General features: G+C 38.0%; 1 protein-coding gene and 1 long non-coding RNA gene across 4 annotated transcripts in view; one reads left to right on the top strand and one right to left on the bottom strand.

The window, feature by feature from the left end:
* The window catches only part of LOC137646131 (uncharacterized), a 74,690-nt gene extending 65,185 nt beyond the window's left edge, over window positions 1–9,505 (top strand). For both annotated transcript variants that reach the window (XR_011045401.1, XR_011045400.1), the window contains exons 2-4: window positions 492–707; window positions 7,746–7,883; window positions 9,372–9,505. This is a non-coding gene — a long non-coding RNA (uncharacterized lncRNA). The remainder of the gene's footprint in view (window positions 1–491; window positions 708–7,745; window positions 7,884–9,371) is intronic.
* Window positions 6,040–25,462, bottom strand: part of LOC137646130 (WD repeat-containing protein WRAP73-like) — a 68,772-nt gene continuing 49,349 nt past the window's right edge. For both annotated transcript variants that reach the window (XM_068379338.1, XM_068379337.1), the window contains exons 3-10: window positions 21,367–21,549; window positions 16,588–16,764; window positions 15,942–16,163; window positions 15,408–15,576; window positions 14,559–14,774; window positions 9,511–9,643; window positions 7,766–7,960; window positions 6,040–7,664 (exon numbers count right to left, since the gene is read on the bottom strand). In XM_068379338.1, the coding sequence (XP_068235439.1) occupies window positions 7,607–7,664; window positions 7,766–7,960; window positions 9,511–9,643; window positions 14,559–14,774; window positions 15,408–15,576; window positions 15,942–16,163; window positions 16,588–16,764; window positions 21,367–21,549 (1,353 nt within the window). In that variant the 3' untranslated portion in view covers window positions 6,040–7,606. The remainder of the gene's footprint in view (window positions 7,665–7,765; window positions 7,961–9,510; window positions 9,644–14,558; window positions 14,775–15,407; window positions 15,577–15,941; window positions 16,164–16,587; window positions 16,765–21,366; window positions 21,550–25,462) is intronic.

The raw sequence follows: 25,462 nt of genomic DNA, 5'->3' as shown, positions 1-25,462 counted from the left end.
ATACCCCATGTAAATAGCTGAGGTTTGTATGGTTAGGAAAAATACAAATTATCTCCGAATTTGTCATATCTAATCCATTTACATACTTAGGATATTATTTTTGTATGTTGTATAACTGAACTGGATAATTACAGTTCTAAGACTGTCACATTGCTACCATAAAAATATGTGTTCCTTAAAGTGTAACTGCATTATGGAGTAAACAATTCTAGATTGTTACTGTAGTGGCTGATAGATAAAATTGAACGGTATGTTGCATGTACTGTAGATGAAATTCTTGTGTAGGTTTTCACTATTTAATTGGCGTGAGGATTTGCTACACTGTAGGTTCATATCTGATTTAGCAGTGTAGAGAAACATTGTAACAAACTATTTCTTGTTTCAATGCTGAAATGTCAGAATGACTTTAAAAATTATATATAGTTATTATTCTCTACTTAATATTAGTTGTAATGCCTTTCTAGCCATTCATTCCTTTAAATTTTCCTTAGATGAAGAAGAAGAAACTAGGCCAGTAACCTTAGCATCAGTTATTGTAGAGCCCAGCAAACAGACACAGCCTCGAATGGGTGTTGGCACACTATCGTTCAGCAATGACAATCGTTACCTCGCTTCCCGCAATGACAACATGCCAGCAACTATTTGGATATGGAGTATACCCAAGCTGGCTTTGAAGGCTGTGCTTGTTCATGTAAATCCAGTGAAAGGTTGGTAAATCTCTTGACATTACCTTGCATTTGTCATGCATGTAATAAACATTAAGTTTTTTGTGGTTGAGATTTATCTGTAAGACGTGTAATAAATGTAAATTTCGTTTGTTCATACATGAATAAAAACCATCTTCCTTTAACAGGAGTATGACCTCAGTGAGCCTGATGGGTTTAAACTTTTAACACTGTAAACAAAGTTGGCTGTCAGGTGGGTGGATTATCCCTCACTTTGACTTCAGCTGCTGTACAGGACTCCAATATTTCTCGGCATCCTCATCTGGCTGTTTAAATAATTTCTTTTTCTTTTAGATTGAATAAAAGCTGACAGACAGTTGCATTCGGGGGATATCAATGGAATAAGTCAAGGATATGCAGTGTTTCCTGATAACTGTAATTGTGAAACAGTTTTCTGTGCTGCATGTCAATATCTTACATACTTATTCCTGTTGGGTGCCATGCCTGTTGCTGTCCTATCCTTCGTGTGTGTGGCCTTACATCTACAGTGACACTGTAAATAAATGAGTTGGTTTTTACTTGGACTTTGCTTGTGCTTCATAAGAGGAACAGTCTGCTGTCAACAGTGTGTGAAGGGAAGGGTGCCCCCACTTCTTTCCTCAAGTGTCTTCCTGATCATAGAGAGGTTCTAAGGATGTAATTCAGGTTATGTTGTTGTGGCTCTTTGCCCGCGAGATTGTTGTCATACGCCTGCATGACCACCGTAGAGGAAGAACTTCAAGTCCTTCCTTCTACCTTGCCTCAGCTTTGTGGGTGTACTCACTGCAACTTCAAGGGAAGGAAATGACGAGGGCGAAGAAATCTAAGAAATCTGATCAGTCTCATGTTCTGTCGGTTGGGAAGAAAGACGCTGACCTTTTTCCCTCTCCTGGACGATCTTATAACTGAAGTGGGTAATTACAGTTAATGACTGTCACATTGCTACCATAAGATATGTGTTCCTTAAAGAAATGTAGCTGTATTATGAAGTATTAGGGCCCTGGGCTTACAGCATCCTGCTTTTCCAACTAGGGTTGTAGCTTAGCTAGTAATAATAATAATAAACAATTATAGATTGTAATATTAGTGCCCGACAGATAGAAGTGAACTGTATGTTTGTCTGTCATTATAGAATTGGTATAAAGTATTCATTTGCCTGTTCCTATGTATTTTTCCTATATATTCTGCTGCCAAGCCGTCGCTTGCCACCAGAAAACATTTGCATTGAGGAGACCTGCCAGAGGTGAAGGAGACTCTTTATATCGTACCAGAGTGGTGAGAGAGCTCCACGAAAAAGGGTTCCACGCATATGCACAATGTCTTCATGTCCCTAAGGTCTCCACGTGTATTTATTGCTATCTACATAACAGCAATATTTCACATGCACAAGCTTCACAAACATGATTGTTCACAAACATCATCGTCCATATGCATGATCATTGCCAAACGCGATCATCCAACTCCTAGGTTAAGTCCTTCTCCATCTCATCTTTACAAGAGAGTTTCAGGATGACTCTGTCTTGTGTTGTGTGAAGACAAGACGGCACTACTGAAAGATCTTTGGGCCCCTTGTAGAGCACCAGAGAGACTTCTTACACCAAAATGGCCCAGAAGATATCAAAGATCATTGCTTCTTTGGACTCTTGCACCACCAGATGTGCTGATCCAATGAGAGGACGGAAGGAATATCACGGTTCGAGAGCTCAAAGTCAGGGATATCGTATCTCCCCCAATCTTCAGGAAGAATATGTGAGTGACACTAGCCCTGAAGGAAAACATCTGGTAAGACTGGCTACCAATTACCTACTGGAGTTTGCCCACATGTCTTAAGATAACCCTATCATTGGTCACGCAGTAGGCACTCGACAAGTTACATTGCAAATAGCTGCAGTTCATCCTCACGTGCAAGCCCTGTTTGGGAGCACAGGGAGGACGGAGAGGAGGGTCATCAAGAATGCCTTTTCAGCCTGGATTCAAAGGGTCATCCACCACGCCCTGAATCCAGACCCTCCTCTGTCACGTCGCCTTAGAGCGCACGATGTCAGAGGCACTACTCTATGACGCAGGTGCTACAAGCCGGAGTCTGGAAGCGTCAAACGACCTTCACAGCCCACTACCTGCAGGACGTGACCCACAGGAGCCTCGATACGTTTTCTATCGACGCTGTGGTGGCTACACAACAGCTGGTCTAACCTCAGGCTCCTTAATGGACAGGTAGCAGAAGGTTGAGGGTATTGTTACCCGGTTTTAGACTGCATGAATGAAAGAAGTATGTCTGGCCCTTACTTCTTTCTTCATACTCCCCTCTCTTGGAGAAAGCAGCATCCTGGGTTCTCTGCATAGCTGACCTCAAACCTCTACAGATAAACCATGCTTCCTTGTGTTCCTAGTATTCAGTACATTGGGAACGTCCTAGCCTAGAATTCCAGCTACAGGACTTCAGGTCGACTTCCTAGGACAAGTCGCACTTCTTCCCTCCACACACAAGCTTATGTAGGCCGCACGTTTCTTGCGTAGCAAGAAACTTGCGAGGTGCAGGGACTCTTTTTTTTTTTTTCTCGAGTGCTGCTCACTCGGATTCTGAGTCCCCGGGTAAGCCAAAGCCAGTACGGCTGGGGACTTTCCACCCTACCTAAGGGTAAGTCACCCTATGAAAATAGCGTGGTTTGTATTTCGGTTACAGAACAAATGACAAATTCGGAGATAATTTGTATTTTTCCTAACCATACAAACCTTAGCTATTTACACATATTTGCCTGCCAGCCCTGTCCCCCAAGACAAGTCCTACCTCTAAGTGAAGTGAGGCAGCTCACCAGTGTGTGGGGGGGAGGGGTAGCTAGCTACCCCTCCCCTACCCCCGTGCTAACTAGCGCGGGGGGTTAGTTTAACCCTCGTTAAAATCTAATGGCTTGTCATTTCAGCTACGCCGAAAGTAATACCCTATGTAAATAGCTAAGGTTTGTATGGTAAGGAAAAATACAAATTATCTCAAATTTGTCATATTTCTTTTAGGTATAACCATTGCCGTATCTCTGTAGGATTGGTCGACTAGAATGAAGACACAAGAATGTCTTGCTTGCTTTTCATTGGAGGTATCTGAACTGTTGTCTCTCTGTAAGTTCCCTGGAAGTCGGACAACGGAACAGAGAGAGAGCAGGATTCTCCATCTTGATCAAAGATCAAGTAAAGAGCTACATATCAAAACAACTATGTTCTTACTAATGGTATTTCAAGTACTTACCACTCCCCTTGGTATGCCAGTTTTCTTGGTAAGTCCAATTGTTCTTGAGTGATATGTTACAACCTCACGTGAGTGAGGAGATTATGATCATGGGCATCTCTGAACAATGGCCCCTGCATCATCAACCGAATGAATACATTCTTGGTAGGCACTGTTTGCAGGTGAGCATGACACTCAGATTCGTCAGTCGTGAAGGCAGAACACATTAACTAGGGTACTCTTGAATCCTAGGTGCTCTCTGACCTCCAATGAGCACGCCTGAATGGGTAGTATTCATGACCAAGTGAGCGAGCTTGAACACATTCGCCCACAAGGATTAGTCATTTCTAGATGTGTTCAGGATCAAATGAGTGCATACTAACTGTAGAGCATATGTGTACAGGACAGCACAAACGATCAGGGTATCATACTCCAACAAGAGCAAGCAAGCGGATGCTCAAAGTTCAAGGAATGGGCGCTAAATGGCGAGTGAGCACTATTAAAAGTAAATACTCAAGCAAGTGAATGTTTTGAGTCTAATTAATGTATGCTAAAAAGGAGAGTGAGCGCACGCCATCACTAGTGCGAGTGCAAGGCGAGCAGGCGAATGCAAGGCGAGCAGGCGAGTGCTCAAAATCTTAGGAAATTAAAGTCTAGATATTTCTTGTACGTTCAGATGATCTATTCATCGTGAACCGGGTGCACGATGATTCCAGTGTACGTAGAGTCCAGTGTCAAAGATTCTAGTGCAAGGACATCGGATGCACACTTTTCCTTCCTGGAATGGAGACTTCATTTGGGACGAGGTAAGCAAAATTAGCACATACCGATGTTTCTTCTCAAAAGACAACTCTTGATGCATATTATATAGTTTTCTTCTCCAAAGAGAGAGAGAAGACAAACACCATTCTAACCTGACCGATATTGGATAGAGTACTTGGACACCCTTCGGGATTCCAGTTTAGCATTGCACTGTCTCTTGCATGGAAAAAGAAGCTGTAGGAATTAAACAATACCACTCATATCGATCTTTCTCACGGACTTGACGACCTCTCTCCATTCTGATCCTTGAAGTATTAGCGAAAGCTTAGGAAGAAGAAAAGAAGGGCGCCATCCTTCAAATCCAACCGTCAATCCGTAGAGAACTCAAAACCCCCTCAAGGCTCAGGTAAAGCACTGTCCCTCTCTCCAATGGGGAGAGAAACAGTAGTTTGATGCAATGCCACTCCTACTGATTGGCTTCCTGTGCAGAAAACCGCAGAGAAGGAAAAACTGGAAGTTCACCTTAGGACCATCCCGGTAATCCTGACAAGAAGGGTAGTGCCCATTTCCTTGCCTTGGCAGAAGCAGAAACTCCTTCCTCCAACACAGAGTCGACAGACAAACAATTTCCCCTGCTGACATCATTGTCACCGTAGCAAGGAAGAGACAGTAAACTGTAAAGCTCTCTAACAGGAAAGAAGTAGAAATCGGCATCGGCAGATTACAAGGACAACTATCACACAGCTACTATAATAGTGAGGGAAACTGCTAATCTATGCCAAAATAACTATCTAAAAGAAAAAGCATAAATTAAAACAGCTAGATGAAGATGTTGGGATTACATCTGTTTACATTCCCTAATTGGGCTTTGTCCTGTTTGGACCTATTATAAGAAAAAAGGAATTTCTCCTGGACCAAGAAGGAACGGTCATCATTGCTGCTTTATCTCATCCGTCCATGTATTTCCATGCCAATCCAGTACGGATATACTGCTTATAGAAATATTATCCAGAGTTCTTTGCACCTCTTACACGCTGTCATGCATTAGAGCTCGAGGTCCGCCTAAGTTGCGGGTTGATCTACTCCATTCCGTCCATCTGATTACTCTTTGGCAGCTGAAAACTAAGTGGAGCTCAGTGACCTTTTAGGTGGACAGGGCTTCCTTGCCACTTTGTTAAAAGTTTCAACAGCCATATCCTGCTTTGCCGAATACATACTCCTATTAAAGGACAAAGGGTTCGTATTCATGGAGGAACAGATTTAATTTAGTCAGAACCTGTGATTTTCAATATATAAAAATAAACTTTTACTTCAATGGTTGCAAACAAACTCAACAATAAAATGTAATTTATTATAAAAATAGCATCACATTAAAAACATGATAATGTACATTAATTTATTGTACTTGACATTATGCCTTGGGCTACCATATACTGTTCTGTACTACTCTATTAAAAGCTAATTCGTTTCATGCACTTAAAACAGTACTCTTACATTACATCACTTATTCACCAAGTTGGCAGTATTGAGTATTTTTTTTTTGTAGTGACTTAGCTGGCAGTATTAACAAGTATTTTAAAAAGTGGAAGCTAATGGTACAAGTGACTAAAGTGCTTTTACGTCCTTTCCTAGCATAATAAATGAAAGAACATGCGATACACACCTAAAATTAATATAAAATGTCACTTTGGCTGGGGGGAAGACATTGACATAACATGAAACTACCCATGAATTGTTGAATATTTTAAGTGAGAAGAAGTAGCCTGGCTGTTAAAAAACTATTATAGGGTTAGGCTAGATCATGATTCAAATGAGAATCATACAAACAGATGCTATTACCAACTGGTTGGAATTCACCTGATGCCTCATTCTCCCACCCTGCCAGACAGGTATCCAACACAGACCCAACAATTTGAAAGAGACACAATAAATCAAATGATGAACACATGGGTACAGTAATGGGAAATACAGAATTCCAGACTGAATATTTACTTGTCAAACAATAAATTCTTCACTAACATTATCTTTTAGCACAAGAAAACTACATTGCACTTGATTTTTTATAGTGCAATAAATACAAAAAAATATCAAATTCCTTTAAAAATTAACCTTTATGCACTGTTTAGCTTGCTGAAATAATTTTATTAAAGTTTCATACATTTTGATATGCATTTTTATATCTCATGCTGATATGTTACACCAAATTATTAAAAGTAGGATAAGCAATACTGTACATATATGCTTAACATAAATTTAGTTTCTGTGAAATATGTTATCCTTATAAAGATATTCTATTGCAAATAATGAAATACAAAGTTTATTAAATATTCTCGGGAATCTCATAATCTGTCTTTTAACATACAATTCTGAAAATACTTTTAAAAAGTAGGCTTAATATTTAACTACTATACAAGATTCAGCTATTACTTATAACTTAAATGTTCCTTATATTATGACTAAGTTTTTATCACATTCCAAGTAAAAGTTAAGCTCTCTATATAAGACAAACTTTTTCCATTGAAGGAATAAATGTTCTGCAATTTCAAGTCAACAAGGGATGAATAACATTGTTATGTCGCAGAAATATTTTACCTTAGATTACTCACAATTTAAAATCCAAGTTTATAATATAAAAAATAATCTTTGCAACAAATGATGAAAAGCTGGAGTAAACTTTTTTTAATTCCCTACAGAGGGTACTATTTACAGTTTGTCTTGAGTGGCAGTGAGTAGAGGGTACAGTAATAAAAGGCTTTTTGACTCCATCTCCCTTGCCTTCTTCTTGTACTTTTCGTCCATTCCCTCTTGTTCCTTCGAATCTAGCTGTTAAACTTAAAGACTTATATTTAATACAATTTTCGTCACTCATCATGAGCCCTAAAGTCTAAAAAGAGACTCGATGGGCTTGTTAACCCTATGATTAAAAAAAGTAACTCAATGGATTTGTTAAACCTTTTTTTGTCCTTTTGCTATTATATCTGCAATAGAGAGTACAAAACCATAAATAAAATACCAGTTCTGAATACAAAATATAAAACTCAAATGCATTCATCTTTCAGATAACCGAGATGCAGCTAACCTTTCTTCTAGCTGAGCAGTAGTTGGTATATCTTCCAAACAAGTCCCAGTTGGTAATTTCTCCAAGGGAGACGGTTCTGATATTTCTACCTGAGAGGAATCTTGAGAGTCTTCTTTAGGCAAGTATCCATCCAAAAAACACACTGAAAATTGATCACGACTCATGAGAGCAACACGTGAACTACCTGGATTCCACCTGTTAAGGATGATAGAAAAACTAATTCAGTTTATAAATATTTAGACCTTTGGTCATTTATCAAGCATGTTTTAATGTCCCTTAATGAGCTAACAATAATATTGGCAAACTAGGGCCTAACATACATACTTGGTGTTGTCTGTTGGCAAACCATTCTAGACAGATATAAAACTTGAGAAAAGCTAACATACTCAGTAAATCCACAGACAGTAAAGGGAAAACAAGAAAGACCCCCTATAGAAACCCTGTGCACACCAAGTGTCTGATCAGTGCTAATACTGTACTCCCATCTAATTTAATAACTAAAAACACTTTACGCAAACTTAACTCTGTATTTGAGAGGGTTCGAATGACATTATTGGTTTACTATTATTCATCTCATGATTTTCCATATGTTTGTATAGATTTATCTTTATCAGCAGGCTACTTTATGCTTGTTTATATGTATTGCTTGTTCACCATTTATTTTCTCGCAATCAGAGGACCCTCCTTTCTTTAAAAAAAGGATAAGTTAATATGAAATTCATTATATGCACTATTTATTATACCTATTCCTAATTAGACTTTGCACACACTTACAAAAGGCAAGGTAAGGTTAGGCTGTGTATTAAATGTACACAGTAACAACTTACAGAATATGTGGTGGACTAGTTTTGTCTAAGGCTCATTAAGAATCAAATTTTACTTATACTATAGATGCACAGGTTGAAAAAGATGCTCTGCTTCTGCATTTATGATTTTAGGCATGTGCTTGTTCAGTACATTAGTAAAATACAATCCTCTCGAAGTGGTCTTCGCCTAGGTTAGGTCCTGTTTGAATGTACAATCTTGGATTTTGTTAAACCACATATGTTCTGCAAGTTATAATCATATATACATTCAATCTAAAGCCTTGCTTTAACTTTGCATCAGTAAATGATAGAAAAAAAAATTTGCTTTTTCATAGTCGACTACTCATTCCAAATATGGCTATGGCATTGGTGATGGGTTGATGAAGACTGAAGTAAACAAGCACTAGACAACAAATGCACAACATATTAACACCATCTGTTCACTTTTGCATATAGCAAGTTAAATGTCATCTAATAATTCACTAACCATTTATTTTCTCCAGGTCATCTTGCAGCTGCTTCACTGTTGCATCATCAGTAATGAATCCCATTTTTTATCATTATGAAATGCCTAGTCATTATGCATTCAACTTTCCTTCAATCTAAGGATGACTTGTAAATCTCAAAAGCAAGGAAGACGTTCTTCAACTACTACTCTGATCACACTCAGATGGAATGCATCTGGACGTAGGGGCTTATTCAAACTTAGTTATTTTCCTTTTTTGTTATATCTTTCCATAAGAGCGCATTTACAAGGTAATGTATTGGAACTATATAACTTTATGTATATTCATTTACAGGTCTACCATACCTCCAGCACCAACAGTAATATTGACATTTTCATCATTAAAGGCCCAATGATACTCTTGTTTGGGTTCTCCTGCTAACATGTACTATAATGAAATGAAAACAATTGTGAAGTGAAAAAGCAACACATACCTGAGAGAGGAGATCTGCAGTGTAGGTGCACCTGGTACAGCAACCGTAAGACAGCCAAAGGGCGACCAGAAATATACATGGCTAGTTCCTGTGCATATTGCTAACCTGGGCTGCTGAGAATCCCATGCAAAATCTGGAGAAAATTGTTGCTTAATGACACGGCAGCTAAAACTTTTGCATGGCACTGGGGCCAATAAAGCTATTATTCAAGAATAAAATTTGCTAAATTAAACCTATTTTGCACAAGGCATTGTACCAAATAAGAAGTTTGACCATCATCAATAGCAAAGTAATCATGTAAAACATTTAAAAGTTTTATGCAATTAATAAAAATAAAAATAAAGTACTGGACATTTCTTGGAACATGATATGCAATACTTGAAATCTTGGTCTAAAATTGGTCCCATAATAAAGTAAACATTAACCAAGTGATTTTTTTTCCCTTTACCAAGATTTTTATATTCTACATGAATAAAAAAAAAAGCTACTTTTTCTCACTGAAAATTTTTATCATTCCCCATCTAAAGAATAGAGAAAAATTTACAAAACATTCAAATTTAAAACAATGAAAAATCTTAAAAGCAAAAAACAATCTACAGTACTGTATATTGATCAAAACCTCATCAAGTAAGATTACAGTTAGTCAAACATCCCCCCACCCCCAAGTCATTATGGAATGAACCTGGTAGGCCCTAAGAAACTGAATATGTCAGTCAGTGGTCTCTATTAAAGTATAGTACTGTACTTCAAAACAACAGTAATACTGTACAGTACTTCATAAGACTTAATTAAACATTGATGCTTGTGAATATTTTGTTTTCGTAACTATTTTTAGTATAATTTATTTCAAACTTGTTAAAAAATACATAATGAATAAACCTGCATGATTCAGAGCTATTACTGTACTTTCATCTTTACTCATTACTATTCAGTGTTTTAGTAGATAACATATCGTGAATATACACACTAAGTAAGTGTAATAAAATTTTCATTCAATATTAATTTATCAGGCTTACATACTTGTATACTTAATTTTTGTTATTGATTTATAGTAAAATTTTAAAAACTAAATTAGAGAGAATACTCTTTCATTCCTAGCAAATTGTAATACTGTACATTATTTCATTAGCTGACTTAATCCTAAACTTTCAAAGAAAATGCACATCTATTTGTACAAAATAAAAGAAATATAGTAAATATATCTTATATATTATTGAAAAAATCTAATAAAAAGCAATTGCAAATAGACATACAGTATAAAGTAAAAATAAAAAAGCTGTTTTCAATGTTTAATAGGAAAATTTTCCTAATTTTAGGTAGAAAATTTGTGAATAGCTATGCTATATAATTTGGCAATAAAAAGTATTCTGCTGAAGTGTGTATTTTTTCCCTTAAAATTTCTGCTATAATTAAAATGCATAAATATTTTATATAATTACACAATTTTCTGTATATTAAATAACAATTTTTTAAAAGTAATTTGTATTTTTCCTAGCAATATAAACCAGAGTACTTTATGTAAGGAAGAGTTTTCAGTGCGCAAGGTGGACGTCCGTTATAATTGTTAATGATGTAGTTAATGACTGGTGGAACGAGGGCGAGCAGTCCCGCCCACTTAACTGTCAAAGACTCTTCACCTATGACTTTTCGGCTCAGGACTGAAAGGGGTTGAGGAAGAAAGTGTAATACAAAGGACTCAGATTTCATCAGCTAGAAAGAATACAAATTACTTTAAAAATTTGTGATTTGTATCTGTGAATATAAACCATTGTTCTTTATGTAGGGAGACTTACTGCTTGGTGGGTTGGCAGAACCCCACTAGAACCTAACTGGAAGATTGTTTTTCTCCCTCGGAAATGTCAATAACCCTTATGTCCTGTACGAGAGTGAAGAAGATGACTCCAGCAACCACGTATCAGTCTATCATTGGGATGAATAAACTGATAGGTCCTGACCTGTCCAAAAGATTGGAACAGGATCAAAAGAGGAATCCCTTTCCCCTGAGGGGGATCGCAGTTTGGAATAGTTCACTGGGCATATGATGACCACAGGTTGGTATATATTCCACCATCCTTCCCCTCATATAGGGAGAATGGAGAACTTTAGGATCTAAAGAATGGAGCTCAGAGGTGTAGTTCACCAGAATCAAGTCAAATCCAGCAAGTAATGCTTTGACTCTGTCTCTAAGACAGAAGCACCAAAAATGGAGAAGAAGAGCCCTTTAATCCTCCTCTAGTACAGACTTACATCTATATGTAACCATAGACAGGATGCTCACCGTCCCACCCGATAGGTGGAGCAACCATCACTTTCACCTTTGAGCTAGGACTTTTGCGAGGTGGTTGAGGTAGGCAGTGAAACTTAAAGGATTTAGGTTTGTATAGTTAGGGAAAAATGTAAATAACTTTGAGAATCTGTGACTTGTTCCTACATAAATATAAGCCATTGTCGTTTAATAAGACTCATTCTCAGGGAGGAGGAAGTCGTTATAACCAAAACTGGCTGGTTCCTAACCCTGGTAAAGACAATGTGGTTTGGTCCTAAGGAGGAGTGAAAGATGCTACAGGTGTTAGGGTAGGGTAGGGTAAGGTAGGGTAGGGTAGGGTAGGTCTTTACCAGGTGACTGGTAGGCAATCACAGGACCTATATCTGAAAGGATACATAGTTTGAATGTATGCTCATCATGAGAAACACGTTGCATATATCACTTCCATCTTCCTCCTTGTCTGGAAGGATGGGGAAAGATACCTCACTACCAACTTTGTCTTTCAAGTCAAGTACTTGGTTGTGAAGTTTACATCTATCTAGCGTCTGGTCCAGCACAAAACGGAACAAGTGCTGCACGCCAATGAGGGGAAGAGAAAAGAGAAAGGCCAGACATTCTACCTCTCCTCCTAGGCTTATGTCGTATACGTTATCTCAGCAAGATGTTTCTTGTGATGTGAGGGAGCTATTCGCAATGTAACTTGTCGAGTAACTACTGCGTGACCAAGGATAGGGTTATCTTAGGACCTGTGGGCAAACTCCAGTAGGTAATTGGTAGCCAGTCATACCGGATTTTTTCCTTCAGGGCTAGTGTCACTCACATATTCTTCCTGAAGATTGGGGCAGATCCGATATCCTTGATTTTGAGCTCTCGAACCGTGATATTCCTTGCGTCCTCTCATTGGATCAGTACATCTGGTGGTGCAAGAGTCAAAAGAAGCAATGATCTTTGATATCTTCTTGGCCATTTTGGTGTAAGAAGTCTCTCTAGTGTTCTACAAGGGGCCCAGAGATCTCTCAGTAGTGCCATCTTGTCTTCACACAACACAGGACAGTGTCATCCTGAAACTCTCTTGTAAAGATGAGACGGAGAAGGACTTAACCTAGGAGTTGTGTACTGCTAAAATATGAGTCTTTGATATCAACTCTAAATCAAAGGAGAGGAAGACCTTACACAATTAGAGAATGACTCGCACATGCAGCTCATCGTGTTCGTGAACCTCATGTGCAAGAATGATCATGTTCACGAAGCCCGTGCACTTGGATGATCGTGTTTGAGAATGATCATGCATGTGGACGATGATGTTTGTGAAGCTTGTGCATGTGGAATATTGCTGTTATGTAGATAGTAATAAATACACGTGGAGACCTTAGGCACATGAAGACATTGTGCATATGCGTGGAACCCTTTTTCGTGGAGAGCTCTCATCACTCGGGTACGATCTAAAGAGTCTCCTTCACCTCTGGCAGGTCTCCTCAAGGCATATGATGTCTTCTGGTGGCAAGCAAAGGCTTGGCAGCAGAATATTTAGGAAAAATACATAGGAACAGGCAAATGAATACTGTATACCAATTCTATAATGACAGACAAACATACAGTTCACTCCTATCTGTCGGCCACTAATATTACAATCTATAATTGCTTATTATTATTATTACTAGCTAAGCTACAACCCTAGTTGGAAAAGCAGGATGCTATAAGCCCACGGCCCTAATACTTCATAATACAGCTACATTTCTTTAAGGAACACATACCTTATGGTAGCAATGCGACAGTCATGAACTGTAATTACCCATTTCAGGTATAAGATCGTCCAGGAGAGGGAAAAAGGGCAGCGTCTTTCTTCCCGACCGGCAGAACATGAGCCCAGTTCAGTACAAGCAATGAGTGCACTGTCTCTCCTGCAAAGAGCGAAACAGTGAGTGACACGTACAAGACTCCTATCGATCAGATTTCTTAGATTTCTTCGACGACCTCATGTCCTTCCCTTGAAGTTGCAGTGAGTACACCCACAAAGCTGAGGCAATGTAGAAGGAAGGACTTGAAGTTCTTCCTCTACAGTGGTCACGCAGGCCTATGACAACAATCTCGCGGGCGAAGAGCCACAACAACACAACCTGAATTGCATCCTTAGAACCTTTCTATGATCAGGAAGACACTAAAGGAAAGGAGTGGGGGCGCTCTTCCCTTCACACTCCGTTGACAGCAGACTGTTCCTCTTATGAAGCACAAGCAAAGTCCAAGTAAAAACCAACTCATTTATTTAGTGTCACTGTAGATGTAAGGCCACACACACGAAGGATAGGACAGCAACAGGCATGCCACCCAACAGGAATAAGTATGTCAGATATTGACAGGTAGCACAGAAAACTGTATCACAATTACAGTTATCAGGAAACACTGCATATCCTTAACTTATTCCATTGATATTCCTTGAATGCAACTGTCTGTCAGAGCTTTTATTCAACCTAAAAGAAAAAGAAATTATTTAAACAGCCAGATGAGGATGACGAGAAATATTGGAGTCCTGTACAGCAGCTGAAGTCAAAGTGAGGGATAATCCACCCACCTGACAGGCAACTTTGTTTACCTTTTTAAAAGTTTAAACCCATCAGGCTCACAGAAGTCATACTCCAGTTAAAGCAGGAGGGTTTTTATTCATGTATGAACAAATGAAATTTATATTTACTACATGTTTTACAGATAGATCTCAGCCCCGAGAAAAACTTAATGTTTAGCACATGCATGACAAATGCAAGTAAATGTCAAGAGATTTACCAACCTTTCACTGGATTTACATGAACAAGCACAGCCTTCAAAGCCAACTTGGGTATACTCCATATCCAAATTGTTGCTGGCATGTTGTCATTGCGGGAAGCGAGGTAACGATTGTCATTGCTGAATGATAGTGTGCCAACACCCATTCGAGGCTGTGTCTGTTTGCTGGGCTCTACAATAACTGATGCTAAGGTTACTGGCCTAGTTTCTTCTTCTTCATCTAAGGAAAATTTAAAGGAATGAATGGCTAGAGAGGCATTACTACTAATATTAAGTAGAGAATAATAACTATATATAATTTTTAAAGTCATTCTGACATTTCACCATTGAAACAAGAAATAGTTTGTTACAATGTTTCTCTACACTGCTAAATCAGATATGAACCTACAGTGTAGCAAATCCTCACGCCAATTAAATAGTGAAAACCTACGCAAGCATTTTATCTACAGTACATGCAACATACCGTTCACTTCTATCTATCAGCCACTAAGGTAATAATCTAGAATTGTTTACTCCATAATGCAGTTACACTTTAAGGAACACATATTCTTATGGTAGCAATGTGACAGTCTTGGAACTGTAATCATCCAGTTCAGTTATACTACATACAAAAATAATATCTTAAGTATGTAAATGGATTAGATTTAAGAATTTCAGTGTCATAAACATTTGAGCTCCTTGTGTACAGATAATGGCCAAGTAGTACTCCCATTTCAGCACTGATAAACAACAAGCAATTCTGTTACTTCAATGAGGATGGTTTCATCACAACTAAGACAGATTTATGAAAATTAAGTTGATAATTGTATATGATTTTACACTACTAAAATACTGTACACGTATAGATACTTACAAGACGTTTCTAAAACTAGTGGAAGACCCTGAACAGAAGCTAATGTTGCTGGATATCCGGTCAAAGGTTTTTCCACCTCCTTGTAGATGTTGCATGATTCAGAATCTATGCTTGAGCTGTGATGAAACTCCGTTATTACTCTCCAAGTTATGTGGTTCATCAACCGCACCTGTAAGTTAGGGTATTTTAAAATCATGTGAATCAACGTGCCTGTAGGCATAACAGATTTAAGAACATAATTCTTAAACTTTATTGAAAACAGAAAAATCTTGAGAATATTTATAAAATATTGGGGACACGAATACAGAATGTTGCAATAAAAAGGACTATACAAAAATAACTATATCAATCTTAGGACCCGTAGAAAAACAAAAACATCAAATTGCTTTTGATTGTCACTTTTCTTTACTTGAATCCAATCATTTACAATTACTGAACATGGTCACTGTCCCAATTTTCACAAAGATTAAAGTAGGTGAAACCATTTCCAAACTCTACTTAAAAGCTCTTATTTAAAACCACATCCAAACTCACCTTCTGATCATAACTACCAATCGCCAGAAATTGACCCGATGGAGACCAGGCCATTCCTTTCACTCCCAGTGCCCATTGATATGCAGAGTACGCAGACAAACAGTGACCAGTCAGGGTATATATCAGAACTTTGTACTCGAGTGGGGATTCCCAAATTATCAAAACTGATCCATCCCTTGCCCATATTATACCTGCAAGGTCTCTTGTAGCTACTTCAAAATGCTGCCAAAAAAGAATACAAAATACTTAGTAAATGTAAAAACATAGCTATTTAAAATATGTTCACCTAATTTCTTTTTCATTAATTTTTTAAGTCTCATCTCAGTATTGTACAGAAAGTATAAATGTAATAAAAAGAATAAAAAATTATTTAAAAAACAAAGTTAAAATATAAACAGCCATTTCGAATATGTTCACTAACATCTTTTACATTATTTTTTTACGTCTCGCCTCAGTATTGTACAGCGAGTACAAATGTAATAAAAGAATGAAAATTTACTTAAAAAATATAGTTAAAATATAAACAGAGCTATTTCAAATTCACTATATTCACTTAAAATCTTTAACATTAATATTTTTATAAGTCTCACCTCAACACTGTACAGCTAGTATAAATATAATAAAAAGAATGAAAAAAATATTCTACCTTTACTAGCTGCCAAGATTTTGTTGCCACAATTGATATGCAGTCCTTGCATTCTCTCCTTTCGGCAACAGCGAGGTACTCATGATCAGGACTAAACTGCAGACACGTTGCTATATTCTTGGGATGCTTTATATACGAAACAGATTTGCTGATCAAGGACCAAACTGTGACTCGTAACTGAAACGATTATACATGATACAGTATTTCAGCAATAGCAATCATGCAAAAGTAATCTTATCATATGCTGATAAAAAGTACTAATACTTGTAATTTAATAAAAAAAAAAAAAGAGAGAGAGAGAGAGAGAGAGAGAGAGAGAGAGAGAGAGAGAGAGAGAGAGAGAGAGAGAGAGAGAGAGAGAATGTTCAAAACCACCTGGTCTCCATAATTTTCTTCATAGCATATCTATTGTCTTCACCTTTTCTTGAATAACAGTAATGTAATCTGTTATTATAAATTGTTTTCACTATCGTACAAAATTGCTATTTTCATAGTGGTGTACAGAATTTAGTTCATAATTCACTTTATTTACACGGAATAGAAAAAGAGTTTATCTGATCATACATGGTCAATAATGTTCCCTTTCAAGTCTTTCAACCCTGTTTGTAAAATTATAGTTGTAACTGAACAAATTATCATCATCATTACAATGCAGCTTAACAAGACTAATGAGTGAGAAAGGATTTAACCCTTTTACCCCCAGGCTATTTGGAAATTTCCAACCCTTAACCCCCAGGGGGTTATTTTTTTCCCAGAACATTTTGCAGTATATTTTTTTTTAATTACTCTAACAGCCTTAATTTTTGTCACAGAGAGGTCAGGTTGGTCTCATTCTCTTGGAAAATGCCTGAATTTTCTCAAAAAATTATCAAAAATATGAAAAAAAAAATTTTTATAGCATTTTTTTTGCAAGGACGTACCGGTACGTCCATGGGGGTAAAGGAATGGCTTTTGTGAAACGTACCAGTACGTCCTTTGGGGGTAAAAGGGTTAAGATTTGGATTCATTAATCCTCAAGATTAATCATTCTGAAGGAAAAATTTAAATAGAACCATAAAGTTGGATTATGATAAATCAGGGTTAGGCTGCTAGAATCCTCTGGAGGTTGGGGCAAGGGAAGAACAAAGAAACCTATTTGATCCTGGAAAGTGCCAACCTCTGGCTCAGCAGAAAAACCCTTAAGTTTCATGCCTGCATTATCAAAATATGTTTAGATTTGTTTTTCTTGCCTCCACCTTTGATGATTCTGTCTTATGAATGTGTGAAAAGGTGCTCAACTATATTTGAAGCAGTACCAGGATACCTAGAGAGTGGTGTATCAAACAACAGCTGCCAAAAAGTTTTGCTTATAGGGTCTCCTCAGGTTGGAGTAAGGGAAGCAGAAAATAAGACCTATTTGATCATGAAAAAACAACACCTCTGGTGCAGGGGAATACCCTGCAAGTTTAATACTTGGATTAATGAAATAGGTTATTTGGGGCGTTTCTTGCATTTCATAGAAGCCCATTCCAGTGTTAGGATATATTGTGAGGTCCTTACTGTAAAAGTTGCAACCCCAGCAATGGAGTGATAGATGTACCAAGTTACAGTCTTTTTTTTCAATGCATTTAATGCACATAAAGGCTAGCTACTCTGTCATCAATTCGCCAAAATAAAACTCGAGATGAAAAATATGTTCAGGTTGCCAAGGTCCAGCTTAGCTTGGGTCTCTTAAAATTAAAAAAATATCTGGTGACTGGTAATTTTCTTGCATTGCATGTAAACTCAGTCTGGTGGTGGAATAAACCAAGTGGTGGACCACCACTTGTGTTAGTTTCTTAAGACAAAGACTTTGGATGTTTCCCCTACGATGAAACATGTACTGCAGATAGTCAATGAGAAGAAAGCCAGGATAAATACTTCGGTGAATCCTTAGCAGTACCTTGAAGCACTGCTGTTAGGTTGTCAAGCTTTCAGCTTGCCATTTGACACTGAGTGGCACAGTCAAAATGTAGAATTTAACCTTTATCTCACTTTAATTTTTCTATGAAAGCTCTTTTGTTCATTTTAATTTTCTACTGCCATACAATGAACTGCTATAAAGTAAAGGTAAATGATGATGACGTAAAATATTCATTTGAAAGGGCAAATAAAATAAACTAATACCTGCTAATTTAGTCATGAAAAATGCTTGCAATAAAACACATTTTATTGTTGGGCTGAAGTTGAAATTAATATTTGCCAAAAATTTTAAGAATATTAACATTTTTTCATTTTTCTAATTGACTGCTAAATCCCTATAAAATTACATCATCAATGGGATTTCCTCAACCATTGCTTGTCTAACTCATGTAGCCAGTCACCCACGCAAGACCTTAGTCCGATCATTTGTAAATAACCATTACTGTCAGAGGTGCCATTACTACTGATTAATTAAAAATTGCTGTGGCTACCAGAGGGACCTGAACTTCTCTTGTACTCCTCTACATGGATTTCATGGAGGAATCAGAATTTAAGAAAAAGGAAAAACTTGCAAATATGAGTGGTATAAAGTTCCCCTTCACTGACAGATCTGAAAGACTTCAAATATGAATGTCATTGAGTTCCCATTCCCTGACATACCTCCTTAACGACTTCTTGTTGCCAGCCTGAAGGGGAAGTCTGTTCAATGAATTTGCTGATGGATTTAAAGGTCACTCATGAATGGCAGAGGCAAGGGGTAGTAATAGTGCCCTAGCAGAGCAACCCTAAAGACTGACCATATGTACATTTGATCAGTGCCAAAGCCCCCTCTCAAGCCAAAGTAAAACCAGGGAGGGCCGGCAATGGCTGCTGTTAAAACAATCATCATTCTATATATCATCTGATGCCACAGAGACAACAGTGATTGCTGCAGCAACCCAACTGGTTTTTTCAAACCTTCTCTATTGCTACTTTCTCCATCATGATAGTGACCTCACTGTTCGGTACTGCAAATCTATCTAATCTGGGCTTACGGATCTGGAAAGCAATCGAAGATGATGATCCATAGGGAAGTTAAATACACTACTGCTATGCACTCCAAAGGAAAGCAGAGTACTGTAGTCCATTAATTTCTCCCCTCTTCCTTTTCAATCTTTTAGCCCATCTTATTTGTAATCCAAATAAGGACTAGAAAACCATCAAAAGGAAGCTTGATTGGAAGGAAGAGTACCCAACATGTAAGAAGTTGGAGAATACTGCTTATCATTAAAGGATTTCTTAAAGTGTCTGCGCCTGCTGAGAAATAGACTCAATGAACTGCAATGTCTATCAGTTACACTACGCTGTTCTTGATTCTCATCCACCTATCTCTTTTAGTTGTTCTATATGTGAGAGTAAGGTTGCCGAATTCTTTGATAGAACAACAAAAGCAAATAAAAAAACCACATTCTATTGTTATTAGTAGAGTACACTATTTATAATATACCTTGTTTGCACACTACATGGTACTAAAGGTTTTTTGCAATGCCTCTCTGCCTACAGCAGTATTGCTTTCTTCCCCATACTTCATGTATACAGCATTCTCTTTGGTGTATAGTACTGTATTCCAACTTAGCAAACTTGCTTCAAACTTCATCTTGCTATAGTTTTTTCCTTTGATTTAAGAAAAATTCTTTAGAGAGAACACCAAGTCTGTAAATGTGACTTATTGGTTTCATGAACTAATTAATAATGATAGAAATTATATTTTTACACTGCCCACCTTAGCTAAACAATGAAGTACAGTATACAGTACAGTAGTTTTTTTGTCTATTATTATTATTATTATTATTATTATTATTTGCTAAGCTACAACCCTAGTTGGAAATGCAGGATGCTATAAGCCCAGGGGCCCCAACAGGGAAAATAGCCCAGTGAGGAAAGGAAATAAGTAACAAAGTTGAAATAAATATTTCCTATATGAACTATAAAAGCTTAACAAAACAAGAGGAAGAGAAATAGGATAGAATAGTGCCCCGAGTATACCCTCAAGCAAGAGAACTCTAATGCAAGACAGCGGAAGACCATGGAAAAAAGCTACTTACCATAGCTAAAGAGTCACTTCTACCCTTACCAAAAGGAAAGCAACCACCGTACAATTACAGTGCAGTAGTTAATCCCTTGGGTGAAAAAGAATTGTTTGGTAATCTCAGTGTTGTCAGATGTATGAGGACAGAGGAGAATGAATCACCTCTAAGCTAACACTCAACTGTTACGGCATAAGAATAATAGTTGAGGTTTTCTTCAATGTATCTGCATCTATTAATATTGCCCGGAATGCAAACCAGGCACGGGCATTAAGTTCTATTTCAAATACTGTATTGATATAAGGTCTATTGTTCTCTAGTCTTGGGTACTGCCATAGCCTTCCACTGTCTTGGTTTAGAGTTCTCTTGCTTGTGGGTACACTCGGGCACACTATGCTATCTTATTTCTCTTACTCTTGTTTTGTTGAAGTTTTTGTAGTTTATATAGGAAATATTTATTGTAATGTTGTTACTGTCCTTAAAATATTTTATTTTTCCTTTTTTCCTTTCCTTACTGGGCTATTTTCCCTGTTGGAGCCCCTAGGCATATACCATCCTGCTTTTCCAATTAGGGTTGGACCTTAGCAAGTAGCAATAATAATAATAATAATAATAATATTGCTGTAGTAACTGAGGAATTGACTTTCTCCATATACAATACAAGGTAATTCATCCCAACACATATCTACTACTGGCAATTTGAAAGTTATATATTTTCAAATTATGTACAGCAGTAAAACTAAAAAATTTTGTAACTTCAAAGTGAGCTTACATAAAATTCTGCAGTTGTGAGAACGTGTCTGCTATCTGGAGCCCAGCATACTTTCACAAGGCCTGCTACTCCGTCGTCTATCTTGCAACGCCAATCAGGATCTTCTATCGACCAAACTTCCGACACAGCACGTTTGTAATTGCAAGTCAGTATGTAGCATGAATCTGGTGACCATTCAATATTCTGAAAGTCAAAATAAAAAATACAGTCATCCAGTACAGTAAAAGAAATCAATCATATTTAAATGATTCTTTGTATGTATGAACAATAAACAAATTACCATAACTTACTAATATATTGGGATATTTTCTACACATATTACTGATGCATTATATCTCCAGGCCTATAAAACTTAAATATTCTGTGAGAAACAAGGAATTATATAACCTGGCTCAAAATAACATTTAAGAATGTATCCTAGAACACAGGGTTCTTGGGTAAACTCCATATAATTTTATGTTAACATTATTTCTTTAGGGAATACAATTTCCTTTATTCCTATAAAGGACTTTTTTTTATTACATGCATAAATATTTACATGGCAAAGTATTTTTTGTTAAGTATGTACTGTATGAAGCATTTCATAATATCAAATAAGGATCACTGGTCATTTTGTTTCATAATACAGTGGAACCTCTACACACGAACGTATCTACATCCAAATTTTCCAACATCCGAAGTAAAATTCGAGCAAATTTTTTACTCTACACCCGAATTTTATTTCGACACACGAAGTAAGCAATTTTCGTCGTACGGTTGTATCCGAATTTTTTGACACGCGAAGTACAATTCGAACACGTTCCGACTCTACACCCGAATGTTTTTTCGACACCTGAAGTAAACAATACTCATAGGCATAGTCGGTGCTCATAGCGCCTGAAGTGTTTTTTATTTCCGCCGATAGAAGGCAGCACATCGACCTCGGAGGGACGCTCAATTGGCGGGTCTTGGGTCAGTCCTCTGTTCTCGTCGGCTTCTTGCGGTTGTGCTCTGTGCGTTCTGCTATTAACTCTGTTTTAATCGTGATTTTTTACGTGCATCCTTTAACGGTAATTTACGTAAAGTATGGGTCCTAAAAGGCTTAGTTTTGCCAGTGGTAGTGGTAGTGGTGAGAAAAGGAAGAAGAAAATGCTTTCTTTAGAAATTATGCAGGAAATTATTGAAAAACATGAGCATGGCGTCCGCGTGAGTGAACTTGCTAAACAGTATGGCCGTAATATGTCGACGATCTCGACAATCCTTAAACAGAAGGAAGCTATTAAAGCAGTGAAACCTTCTAAGGGGATCACCATAATTTCCAAACGCCGTACCCCTATCATAGAAGAGATGGAACGACTTCTACTAGTGTGGATTAAGGATAGAGAGATCGTTGGCGACACCATCACCGAGACCGTTATCTGTGAGAAGGCGCACGCCATCTTTACGGACTTGAAGGAGGAGAGCTCTGGGGGTGATGCTGGGGAGAGTTCAACCGAGCCTTCCTCAAATGATTTCAAGGCATCTCGTGGCTGGTTCGAGAAATTTAAGAAACGGTCCGGGATTCATTCAGTTGTTCGCCACGGAGAGGCTGCTAGTGCGGACACAAAGGCTGCAGCTGACTTTGTCAAGAACTTCGAAAAGATCGTGCAGGAAGAAGGCTACGTAGAGCAGCAGGTGTTTAATTGTGATGAAACCGGGCTGTTTTGGAAGAAGATGCCGAGTCGAACCTACATCACTGCCGAAGAGAAGAAATTGCCTGGGCATAAGCCAATGAAGGATCGGTTGACTCTTGCCCTATGTGCCAACGCTAGCGGGGACTTTAAAGTCAAGCCCTTACTGGTTTACCATTCAGAGAACCCTAGGGCCTTTAAAGCACACAACGTCAATAAGGATCAGCTTCATGTTTTCTGGCGATCCAACTCGAAGGCCTGGGTCACTAGGCAATTCTTTGTGCAATGGGTTAACCAAGTTTTCGGCCCTTCTGTGAAGAAGTATCTTCATGAACAGAAATTGCCTTTAAAGTGCCTGCTATGCCTTGACAATGCACCCACTCACCCCCCCGGACTTGAAGATGATATCTTCGATGAATTCAAGTTCATAAAGGTGCTGTATCTTCCACCGAATACCACCTCTATCCTCCAGCCCATGGACCAGCAAGTCATCTCTAATTTTAAGAAGCTGTACACCAAGCACTTATTCAAGCAGTGCTTTAATGTCACGCAAAGCACCAACTTAACTTTGCGTGAATTTTGGAGGGGCCACTTCAACATCGTGCACTGCTTGAAGATCATAGATCAGGCTTGGGTGGGATTAACTCGATGGACCCTCAATTCTGCCTGGAAGAAGCTGAGGCCTGATGCAGTTTCTCCCCGAGATTTCGAGGGTTTTGACCCCGAACCTGATCCTGTGGTCGGTGCAGCGGAAGCCGTAGAGGAAATCGTCTCCCTTGGCAAGTCCATGGGTCTGGAGGTCAACGCAGATGACGTTACGGAACTCGTCGCCGAACATCACGACGAACTTACCACGGATGAGCTCAAGGAACTCCATGCTATGTCGGAGCACATGAGTGATGACGAGGAAGGGAGCGAGGAGGTAGAACATCTGTTAGGTTCGGCGCAAATAAAAGAGGTGTTAGGAAAATATCAAGACGTGGTCGACTTCAACGAAAAATACCATCCAAAGAAATTGCAGGTTTGTCGTGTAGTTTCTCAATTCGATGATGTTTGCCTAACTCACTTTCGAAACATTCTGAAAAGCCATACCAAGCAATTATCTATCGATGCTTTCTTTAAAAAAACTGCGAAGCGAACTCGCGATGAAGAGGATGTAAGTGAATCGAAGAAAACGGCAAAGAGTGAAGCGGAAGAAAGTGAAACAAAGAAAACGGAAAAGAGTGAAGCAAAAGAAATTCAGTCAATTTTAAATGTAGAGTGATAGTGATTAAAATTACGTAATCATCAAAAAGAAAAAAAGAAAATGTAAAAAAAAAAAATATAAAATATAAAAATAAAAAAAAAATAAGCTAAGTTATGTTAAAGTTCACTTAGTGTAAGTTAGAATAAGTTACGGTAGTGTACGTTTATCGTAGTTAACCTCTCTACCTCCTCGCCGCCCGTCCGTCTCCTCTCTGCGTAGCAAGACTAACAACACCTGCGCTGGAGTTTCTAAGGTAAAATGACGCTAAAAACCTGTTTCTTATTTATCATTTTTTGCTAATTCTTCTTATTTACATGTCTACTCTTCTTATTTACATGTCTATTATCTAATTTAGTGTTCATTATTCTCATGAGAAAATTATGTGTAGTAGTTTATTAAGAAGTTATCATAGGTTTTTGGGCTCAACCACGGATTAATCCTATTTCAATGTATTCTTATGGCAAAATTCGTTTCTACATCCGAACATTTTCTACATCCGAAGTTGGTTCTGGAACGGATTAAATTCGTATGTAGAGGTACCACTGTACAGGGTGTTCCAAAAGTCTTGGGCACATTTCAAGTCCTCATATCTGTTTAACTATGAATGGTAGTAAGATAAAAGTGGTGCCATTTTAAAGCTAAATGCATTAAGTTTTTGTAAGGCTATTGATTTTTTCATTTCTTTTCAGATCCAGTAAGGGCATTCACTCAACCACAAAAGGCGTTTTGTGTACTTGAATTTGCAAAAACTGAATCATGGACACTTGTTCAATGTGTATTTTGCAGAAAATTCAGAAAAGAACCACCAGAAAGGAAGTCCATAATGAGATGGCTTGGTAAATTCATGACAGATGGGTGCTTATGTCCAGCTAAGAGAACGGGACGCCCCTCAATTTCAGAAGATGTGGTTGAACAAGTTCGAATTGCCTTCCAGCGGAGCCCCCGTAAATTGATCAGAAGAGCCATTAGGAAACTTCAGCGTCCTACAACAACTGTTTGGCGTGTCTTAAGAAGACGACTGCAAGCTACAGTTAGTCCAACAGATGAAGGACACTGATAAACCAGCTCGTCATGACTTTTGTATTGCAATGCAATAGAAGATGGAAGATGACGGGTTTGACGACCGGCTTGTTTTTAGCTGTGAGGCGACTTTCCACGTAAATGGCAAAGTTAACAAGCATAACATTCGCATATGGGGCAC

Source organism: Palaemon carinicauda, chromosome 8 (assembly GCF_036898095.1).
Source record: "Palaemon carinicauda isolate YSFRI2023 chromosome 8, ASM3689809v2, whole genome shotgun sequence".
NCBI classification, from domain to species: domain Eukaryota; kingdom Metazoa; phylum Arthropoda; class Malacostraca; order Decapoda; family Palaemonidae; genus Palaemon; species Palaemon carinicauda.
This window is presented reverse-complemented; position numbering and strand designations above follow the sequence as displayed.